Source organism: Martes martes (genome assembly GCF_963455335.1).
Source record: "Martes martes genome assembly, chromosome: 18".
In the NCBI taxonomy this organism is placed as follows: domain Eukaryota; kingdom Metazoa; phylum Chordata; class Mammalia; order Carnivora; family Mustelidae; genus Martes; species Martes martes.
Genome location: NC_137906.1, coordinates 6,040,163 through 6,049,864, shown reverse-complemented (window position 1 = coordinate 6,049,864; position 9,702 = coordinate 6,040,163). Strand labels below are relative to the sequence as shown.

General features: G+C 59.0%; 1 protein-coding gene across 4 annotated transcripts; it reads right to left on the bottom strand.

The window, feature by feature from the left end:
* Positions 1 to 3,203: 3,203 nt before the first annotated feature.
* On the bottom strand, positions 3,204 to 7,792 carry ABHD11 (abhydrolase domain containing 11). Of its 4 annotated transcripts, none has more exons than XM_080831032.1 (6): positions 7,598 to 7,792; positions 7,285 to 7,420; positions 6,527 to 6,700; positions 6,180 to 6,350; positions 5,882 to 6,063; positions 3,204 to 5,685 (listed from the first exon to the last, which is right to left on the bottom strand). In XM_080831032.1, exons 1-6 carry the CDS (start codon positions 7,714 to 7,716, stop codon positions 5,553 to 5,555), a joined length of 915 nt encoding a protein of 304 aa, XP_080687158.1. In that variant the 5' UTR covers positions 7,717 to 7,792; the 3' UTR covers positions 3,204 to 5,552. The 4 variants fall into 4 exon arrangements, with proteins under 4 accessions (XP_080687158.1, XP_080687159.1, XP_080687157.1 ...); XM_080831033.1 differs by having other exon boundaries at positions 6,559 to 6,700; positions 7,598 to 7,781; XM_080831034.1 differs by having other exon boundaries at positions 5,400 to 5,685; positions 5,904 to 6,063; positions 7,598 to 7,789.
* Positions 7,793 to 9,702: the final 1,910 nt, after the last annotated feature.

Sequence of the window (9,702 nt, the reverse complement as noted above, 5' to 3'; positions counted from 1 at the left end):
AAACAAGGGCTGACATTGGAATGGAATGCCCCCATGGCAGGAACTAAAATAAATACATAAAAAATAAATAAAACAATAAGTAACATAATAAAATAAGTAATTAAAAAAAATAAAACTGTTGCACAAGATGACATGGGTCCCCGGAGCGGCCAACTCCCTGGGATCAGGGACCACTTCCCAGAGGTGGGGCATTTGAATTGGGGCTTAAGGGATGAGTAGGAGGTGGCCGGGTGGAGAACGGGGGAAAGGCATTCTGGGCCAACGGTGTAAACAAGGACAGGAACAGTGAGAGAGAGGGGCTTATTCCCCGTGGGGACAGGGCAGTCCCCATAACACACATCACTTTGATCCCATTCTTTTTTTTTTTTTTAAGTAGGCTCCACGCCCAGTGTGGAGCCCAATGTGGGGCTTGAACTCATCACCCTGAGATCAAGACTTGAGCTGAGATCAAGAGTAGGACGCTTAACGGACTGAACCCTCCAGGTGCCCCAGAACATTCTCTAAGGTGTGTAATCGATGGATAGTCTGTCCAGACCAATGCCCTGTAAAGCCCTGTCCCCACCTTGGTCAAAAGGGCTTCTCTGTGGCATTCTGCAGTCTACTTTGTTCAGGCAGTGAGGTCTCCCTATTACCCCCAGGGAGAGGATCCTGATGCCCCAGTAGAGATTTCTATTTTCTTTGTGGCCCAGCCCCGTGTCACCTCTCGGAGGCCACCTTGCCTTGACGCAGCCGTGATGCCTGATGCCCACACAGTACGCTCCTTTTAGGAATCTGCACTTGCCTTAGTTCCCCACGGCTGGGACACTCTCCTCCCCGTTTCCTGCCTCCTCTCCAGGCACCTGCCCCTTGACTTTCACTCCTTCCCCAGACATCACCTCTCTAGGAATTCATCCCTGACTGCCCAACAGTGAGGGCCGGGCTCCTGTGTGGCCCCGCAAAGACCTGTATTTATCCTGATTGTAGCGCTTCTTGTCCTGTGTGGCTGTGGTCTGTGTTAGGTGTCTGTCCCCTCACTGGATGGGGACATCTACAGGGAAGGAACCAGGTCACTTCTAGTGTATTTCCCAAGGCTGGCACAGAGAGATCTTAGCACATGTGAATAAGCTGTGTTCCTATAAAGGAGCACTGAGGGAAAAGCTGGGCGTTTGGGGGGGGGGGTCCCGAAGCCCCTGGGGACAGTTTGGGGTTTCCATTCCACAAGCTGGAAGGGTTGGGCAAGGGCGCCCTGCCCACCCAATCCCTGAGGTTGGGAACTGCTGCCACCTGCTGGACAGGGCCGGTACTGCTTCACTGGTGGCTGCTGAGCACCCGTGTGCCCAGTTTGGGATGATGACAGTCACCACCTGTGCTCCAGAAGCCCTCAGGCTGGTGGGAGAGACACCTTGACAGTGACAAGACAATGATGGGGAAGTGCAGGGGCTGTAGGGGTCTGGAGGAGGAGGAGGAGGAGGCAGCTCGTATAGAATTTTCTTTTCTGTTGCTCTCTGGCAGGCTCCCTGGCCTTTCCTGGGACGTCTGACCCTGGTCCATTAGTATGCAAAGCGCTGGTCATTGTATGAGCGACCTTACTTAACCCTTCCCGTGACCCTACGGGGGAGGTGACCCATGAGTTCCGTGTCACAGATGAGGACGGTAAGCCTCAGGGAGGTTAGCACAAACAAGGTCACATAGAGGTAAGCCCCCCAGCCCCCTCCCAGGTGGCAGCTCTCCTTCCCACTTCCCTCCGCCACCCCAGCGCACCATCAACTCTGTCCATTTTCCAGCTCAGCCCTGAGGCCTGAGCTCAGCCGTCCTGGGGAAGCAGGGGAGGAGCGAGATTGGACAGGGGCAGCCGGGGCATGAACCCAGGATTCCCAGAGAGAATCTCTCTACCAAATAAATAAAATTAAAAAAAAAAAAGAGAGAGAGAGAGAGAGAGAGAGAGAGAGAGAGAGAGAATGAGCTCCATGAAGTCAGGGAACTTTGTCTTCCTGTTTTATGTCCACCACCCGGAAACACGCTTAGAACATAGTAGGTGCTCAGCAAATATTTGCAGAATGAATGACTCGCTTAATGACGGTAAAGCTCTTAGACATTTGACACCCCAGTGGCAGCCAGGGCCACGCCTGAGGATGGCATCGGAGTTGAGGGTGGGGGGAGGCAGTCCCCGCAGGAGCCAGGCCCCCATGAGAAGGGCATCCACGTCAGGGGGAGCACCACTGTTCCAGGGGGTTAACAGCGCCCAGGAAGACTGAACTAATTATGAAATGTACTACAGGCAACTGGAGATAGAAGGTAAAATACGGAAAGCTAGGACGAGCCTGGTGGATGGGAATTCAGGTCTAACAGTGAACTTTTCCTTAATAGATGTAAATTCTATTAGGTTCTCCAGAGAACCGGAACCATAGGATGAACACTGGGAAAGAGTGTTGTTGTTGTTGTTTTAAATATTTTATTTATTTGACAGAGAGAGACAGCAAGAGAAGGAACACAAGCAGGGGGAGTGGGAGAGGGAGAAGCAAGCCTCCCGCCAAGCAGGGAGCCCCATGCAGGACCCGATCCCAGGACCCCGGGATCACGACCTGAGCTGAAGGCAGATGCTTAATGACTGGGCCACTCAGGCGCCCGGAGAGAGAGAATCTTAAGCAGGCTCCATACTCAGCCCAAGCCAAACGTGGGGCTCGATACCAGGACCCTGAGATCAGGACCTGAGCCGAAATCAAGAGTCAGATGCTTAATGGACTGAGCCACCCAGGCGCCCCCATTTGCAAACCACTGTAGTAATAATTAATGTGGGCAAGAAACATCGATGGGTGCTGAATCCTATGGGTGAAAGTGGGGTAAGGGAAAGGATGTGTCATAGTCTCTAAGTACCTCCCTTCCCCAGTGCTTATTAATTGTGGTCAAGCACACAGCTTTGGTCCCACCAGTCATGGTTCCAAACGATATTAGAAAGGAGAACACAGCATCCTTTCTGTGATGTCTCTGCCCAAAGTGGGTTAACAGTGGCCTAATCATAAGGAAGGCGTGGACAAGCCCGAATTTGAGGATGGTCTACAAAATAACTTCCCTGTAATCTTCAAAATGTCAAGGCCACGAAATTCAAAGAAAAGCCACAAATTGTTCTAGACCTAGGGGGACCAGAGAGATGTGACGACTGGGTACAATGTTTGATACCGTATTAGATTTTTTTTTTTTTTTTACCCTAAAAGGATATTTTTTTTGGACACTGAAGAGCAGTTTTGAAACTGTTTCGAGTTTAAAAAGTTAAAAGAAATGCCTTTCTCCTGACTGACTCCTGCTGGCCTGCAGGGTTCATTCTGGACAAGCTCCTAAGGGAACTTCCTGTGATTGGGCTGGGTGTGACCTCCTGTGACCTCCTTCGTGCTCCTACTGTTCCGGGAGCCCCTGACATTCTTTTCTGATTGTATCTATGCTTCATCCCTGCTGGCCTCGGAGGTCCCTGAGACCAGGTCCCTGGGCCCTGTCTGGATCACGGCACAGATCAGACTCTCAAAACACAGCGACTCCGTCTCAACAGAAGGGTGTGTCTGGGGGTACAGTTCGACCTCACCTCTTTGCCCGGGGCTCAACCAAGGAAGCTGTTGGTCGCGCCCGTGTCTCAGTGGCACCCACGAGTCATGTCTGGCAGGGGGGCCTGGGAGAAATATTTGTGTTTAAGGCGGAGTTTAGGGTCTAATCCCCTAGACATGACCTTGCCGGAGAGGCTTCTCAATGGGGCAAATTCTCTTACACCTCTGACGTCACTGGTGTGCTCAGTGAGCACCCCGGGGTGGGGAGAAGTGGGGGGAATGTGGGGGGGAGGCCTGGGCTACCTAGACGACCCCTCCCCCACCCCAGCAGACCCCGCCGGGCTCCAGGATCAGAACGCTGGGGATCCTGGAGGAGTGACCAGCTGTGTTACTAGGAAGCATGGACATCCCAGATGTTAAGAGTCTACAGGAATGGTTAGGCTTTTTCCCTTCTGTTTTCTGCTAAGCTGAGATTGGTCCTATGCGTGGTTGATGCCAAGATGCCAACCTTTCGGGATGGGGTGCTGGGGCACCCACGCCCGTCAGTGTGCACGACCGTCCTGGCTCTGGCCCTCGGTTCTCATCTCCCGGCGTGGGTGGGGCGCCCCCTTGTGGGGACGGACGAGTGTGACCGTACAGGAAGGACCTGAGGAAGCTCTGGGCCCCGCAGGAAGGTTCCAGGATCCAGGAGGGGAGACAGGGGCCCGGCCAGCCAGCCCAGGGCGGAGCCTGACAGGGAGTGCCTCGCCCGGAAGGGAGGGCAAAGGGCTACGTAGTCCGCCTGCCCCACCCCACTGACAAGAGTCCCAGTCACCAGGCCACGCTCTCTGTCCTGGGGCCCTTAGAGGGGTAAGTGTCCTTCTGAAAACCACCTTGTCTCTTTCCTGCGGTTTGGGTGGGAACTTCTTTTCTCCCTGAGGGGCCAAACGCCCCGTCCCCTCTGCTTAGCCTTGTGCCAGGCGGGGGCCACAGCTGCCACCCCTCAGCGTGGCCCAGTCCCCCTGCATGACTTTCAGAGGCCCAGGAGATGCGGTGGGGGACGGGATGGGGGAGGAGGCAGGAAGAGAACTTTCCAGCCCCCTCCCCTGCTGACATTAGCATCAGAGCCAAGGGAAGGGCAGCCGGGCCCAGAAGCGGGACACCTCAACTAGACAAGCTCTAGATCCCCACTCCCTCCTGTGTCACCCTACAACAGAGCCCAGAATCCCAAGTGGCTGGAGCACTGGGGGACGCCCAGACAGAGCCCTCGCTGGACCAAGTCCTCCAGGAGCGGGATGAAGCCATTGCCAAGTGAGAGGCAGATGCTTGCGGGGGTTGGGGGGTGCTGGGAGGGCAGTGGGTGGCTCACCCTCAGGGTTCTGTCCTGCTAGAGGAGAGGAGGTGAGAAGTCAGGTGTTCCCGCAAGGAAAGCCACGGAAGCGCTCACCCTGTCACAAGGCAGGGGGCTGTGGCCACACAGCAGACGCGCGGGGTTCAAGCCTCGTGCTGCTCTCCCCGCCACCCGCAGGAAGCAGGCACTGGAGGCCGAGCTGGACACATGCAAAGCCAAGTTGCGCGCCGTGGAGGCCCAGCTGCTGGAGGTCCTGGAGGAGAAACTGAGGCTGAGGCAGGAGGTGGAGGCCTGGGAGGTAGTATGGGAACGCCAGCCGGGCCAGGGAGCCACGGGGAGAAGGGAAAGGGCACAGGGTTGGCCCTGAACCTGCTCTCCCGCCCCCAGGAGGACATGCAGCAGCTGGTGAGGCAGCGGGTCGAGAGTCAGCTGCGGAAAGAGTCCAGAGGCACTCTGGGCACCCCCCTGGGCCCCCGAACTGCGAGGGTCCCCTGGGTCCGGTTCCCCCTGGGTCGGTGGGGACGCTGGCGGTGACAGAGCTCAGCCCGGGACCTTGGCAGCAGCGTCTTTATTCATTAAAGCTTGAGGTCTGACCACCTCCGTACCCTCACGCTCTCTTGGTGCCTGCCCGAGTCCTTTTGTGCAGAAACATGGAGTGGGCCACAGTGCCTGGAAGCCTGGGGTTTCCTGCTTCCTCTCGTCAGCAACTCTTAGGCCAGGAAGCCTCGGATAGCAGCCACAAAGTCCTGGGGGCAGTCAGCGTGGACCCAGTGGCCAGCACGGGGCACAGTCTGCATCTGGGCTCGAGGGAAGAGCCGCCTGATCTCAGCGTGGTGGCTGGGGCTGTCCGTCGAAGAGAAGGCCGCGCCGAAGGGGTCCAAGCGGGAGGTTGGGGAGAGACACAGAAGTGAGCACATGAGCCCACACGCCCAGGGGTGTTTCTGAATTCTCAGGCACCCCCTGCCCAAACCGAAGCCCTCCCCAAGGCAGGATCCCTAGGCTGGGACCCCTCCCACCACCACCGCTAAAACTGACTTACCGCACGTATTTTGAGTTTCCACCCAGGAGGAAGAGGGTTGGCCCAGGGTAAGATTCTTGTCGTGGTGGGAAAGCCATGATCTTGTCCAAATGCTGGGCCAGTGCTTCCAAGTTCACCCTCCACACGAAACGTCCATGCGCCTCCACCAGGTTGGTGAGCAGGAACTGACGCTCGGCCAAGTCCTGGAGGGGGTGGGTCCGGTAGTTGGGGGAGGGGAGTCTCCGTGTGAGGTCTGGGGCCACCACTCTTCCCTTCACAGGTCCCAGCCCACACCACCACCTGGGGATGGGTGTGTTACTTGGATAACCGTGCTGAGCTGCTCTTCGGCCAGCTTTCGGGCAGAGGAACGGGGCACCCCATCTGGGATGTCTACGGCCCTCATGGCGGCCATGTAGGATGGGAAGTTGGAGCTCGGTGTGGTCTCCACTGGGCTGATGTCCACAGCAATCAGGCGTTCTACCAGCTCCGGCTGTTTCAGAGAACCACACTTGGGACCGGCCTTATGGCAGGCACCGTGCGTCTCAGGCAGGGTCCCAGATCCTGAATCTGGCCATCCAAGGCTTGGCTGAGTCCCAGGTCGACTGCTGGGTACTCAGGGTCCACACTGGATGCAGGGGAAGCCCCGTATAGGGAAGGCTCACCCACCCTCTGGAGTGCCAGCAACATGGCTGTCTTGCCTCCCATGCTGTGGCCAATGAGGACGCAGGGCACGAGGCCCAGCTGGGGCAGGAGGTCCTGCAGGTCCTGGCTCATGGCCTCGTAGCTCATGTCTGGGCTGTGGGGGCTGTCACCATGGTTCCGTGCATCCACCGTGAGCACCTGCGGAGTGGAGAGAGGGCGGGCAGAGCCGGCATCCACATTCAGGGCACAGACAGCCTAAGGCATGGCACTCCTGCGGGCTGAGGGGCGTAGAGAGCCTGGGGAAAGATCGCGAAGTGGAAAAACGGTCCCGATGGTGAGAGGGCCCAGTTCTCGGACCTAGGAGGCCAGATGGAGGACCTGGGGCTGCTCTGCCAGAGAAGAGAAGGCCCAAGGAGCATGACCCTGTCTCTGAAGGTTTGGCCTGGCAGGGTGACCACCCAGAGAAAGCAGGTGCCAAGAATTTCCGCCAGCTGGAGCACAGAAGGACGGGCTCCTTCCTGCATAGGGTGGCAAGCTCCCTGTCATCCCTGCGGAACGAACAGGGGCTGGCCCCCTTGACCACTGGACCACTGGACGGCTGAGCTCAGTGTGGAGCGCGCGCGGCAGCTCTCACACATGAAGGACTGGGTGGGGGCAAGCATGAGAATGGCCGGGGTCCACCTCGGGCCCCCGTGTGCCGTGCAGCCTCCACCCCCTTCCCCAGGCCGGCTTAGGGAGACGGGCCACTCCTCCGCGGGGCCCCGCCTCTCCCGGAAGCTCACCCTTCGGCCAGTCTGCCGGGCGAGGGCCTTGGCGATGGAGCTGAAGTTGGTCTTGGAGCCGAAGAGCCCGTGCAGGAACACCAGGGCCGGGCGCGCCGCCTCTCCGTCCAGGAGATTGTAGGAAAGCAGCACCGACCTGGAGGGAGGCGCGAGGGCGGTGGAGGGGCCTGAGCCGGCTGGGGAAGGGGTTCCGGGAGCGGCCTGGGCGGGGGCGGGGGCGGGGGCGGGCGCAGACGGAGGGGGCGGGGCCGCCGCGGCCGGACTGACCCGGGAGGAACGACGCGCGGCCTCCCACATGGCGCCCTTGACTGACCTCGGCTCGGCGCCGCTTCGGCCACTGCTGCTGGGTGCGACGGGCACCCTGGAGAAGCTGAGGCTGCAGGGCCCGAGCCCCCTAAGGGGGAGCCTCCAGGAGCGGGTCCAGCGGAGCATGCCCGGGAACAGCTACCGGCGCTCACCGCCGCCTGTCCCCCTCGCTCCGCCTCCTGCCTTCGCTCAGGACCCCGCCCAGTTCCGACTGTAGCCCCGCCCTCTCCCCGCCCACTAGCACGGACTACCCCGCCCCCGCCCTCGTTTCCTTACGTAATCCCAGGGTACAGTCTGTTCCCCCAGCTCCGCCCCCTACGTCATTACGCTATCCCCTCAGCCTCTGCGCCGGCAGACGGGAGAACCGCCCCTGACCACGCCCCGGGCGGAGCCACCTCGTTCCCTGGTTACGCCCCGGCGAAGCTCCGCCCCGCCCCGCCCCTTCCGGCGTCGAAGCCTCGTGGCGAGTCCGGGTCCTGTGGCGTGGGAATCCCATCCCCGCCGCTCGGAACGTCCCGGGTTTGGGGCGCGCGCTTTGGGCGCCGGTGAGGCAGGTCCTTGGCGAGCCGAGGAGGCCCAGCCTTGGCCCGCGCCCGCCCCGCACCCGGCCTGCTCCTCTGCCTTCACGCACCGCCTTGGGTGGGCGTCATACTTTCAGTGCCGCGGGGCGCGGAGGGGCGCCGGCTTGGGGGCGCCGTGCTGCCCAGCCGGGGCGCAGGCAGGCCGGGTGGTGCCCCTCTTCCCCATCCTGAAGTCCTCGACTGGAGAGGGCATCTCCAGGCACCCTCCACTCCCGCCCTTTACAGATGGGGAAACTGAGGCAAATGGCTGCACAAGCGGCGGAACCAGAATCGCTGATGTGACTTTTTTTTTTTTTTTTGGTCCGTGTCCCCCCACCCCCCCGGCCATCCTTCCACCCATGCTTCCTATGAACTCTCCAACCCGGGTATCTGCACACCTGCCTTTTACTTTCCAGCCCCAGGACTCCCTCTGCTGGCTGCTGCGGGGGCCTTCCGGATAGCCAAGGGCCCAACTCCTGCACGGCTTAAGAGGTCCAGGATAACTGCCACCTCCTCAAAAGCCTTCCCGGATTTCCCCAGTTGAACCTCATCTCTTCTACCCCATGCTCCCAAAGCTGGCTTTCTCTGTGTCCGCCGCAGTCTGGGAGCTCCTGGCGGACTGGAGACACGTTTTTGTTTATCTGGGGCAAAGTGCAATAGTAATCATTTTACTGAATGATTGTGAAGAGATTCGAGGCTCTAGCTGAGGCTTAGGTGAAGGTCCACCTAGGGGCTGGGTCAGTGCCCCTTGCAGGAGATGACATCTGGACCAGCCAAGCCTCTCCCTCTTCAGGGCAGGCCTGATGGAGTCAAGACCTGTAGGATGCATCTGAACTCCAAGGTGTTAAAAATACCTTGCCCAATAAGAGGGCTCACACCTTGAGTCAGCCCGGGGACTGGCAGTTGTTTAGTTCTAATGAGAGAAGGGCTTCGAGGTCACGGGGGGATGCGAAGCACACCAGGTGGTGTGATGATTTGTTGCCAGAATAGTCGTTAGGGGAGTGATGAGGACATCTGAGCCCTGGATGGGGGCTGGACCAAGGCATGGGAGGGGTCCTTGGAGGAGACATCAAGCCCGGTGTTTTTCTAGAATTGGTGGATGAAGAGGCAGGGGGTGGACATAACGTCGGTGGTTCAGAAGGTTAATATTCCAAATGTGGTTTTAAACCACCCTCCACCTCCTCCCCAGCCTACTGTCTAGCCAGGCAACCTGAGCCTGGCCCATGACCCTGGACTATCTGCTCAGAGCCCTGGGTTTGTGGCAGAAGCAGTCTGGAGACATTCCTGAGACCGGGCCAAAGCCCCATCACGTGGCTCGCTAGGGTCTGGGAGCAAACGGAAAAACCAGTTGGCTTGAGGTTTCCACTTCAGAGCGCGCGGTGGGGTCTGGGTAGGGGTTGTGGCCACCTGGGAACGACTCTGGTGTTGGTGTGTTGGGGAGGGGTCAAAATGGGGGCTGCCCACCCTTTCCCAGCTTGTTTAGGAACTGGCTAACTCCTAACTGGTTTGTGAGGGTCTCTCTCTTGGAGGGGGTGTGTGTGTCCAGCCCTTG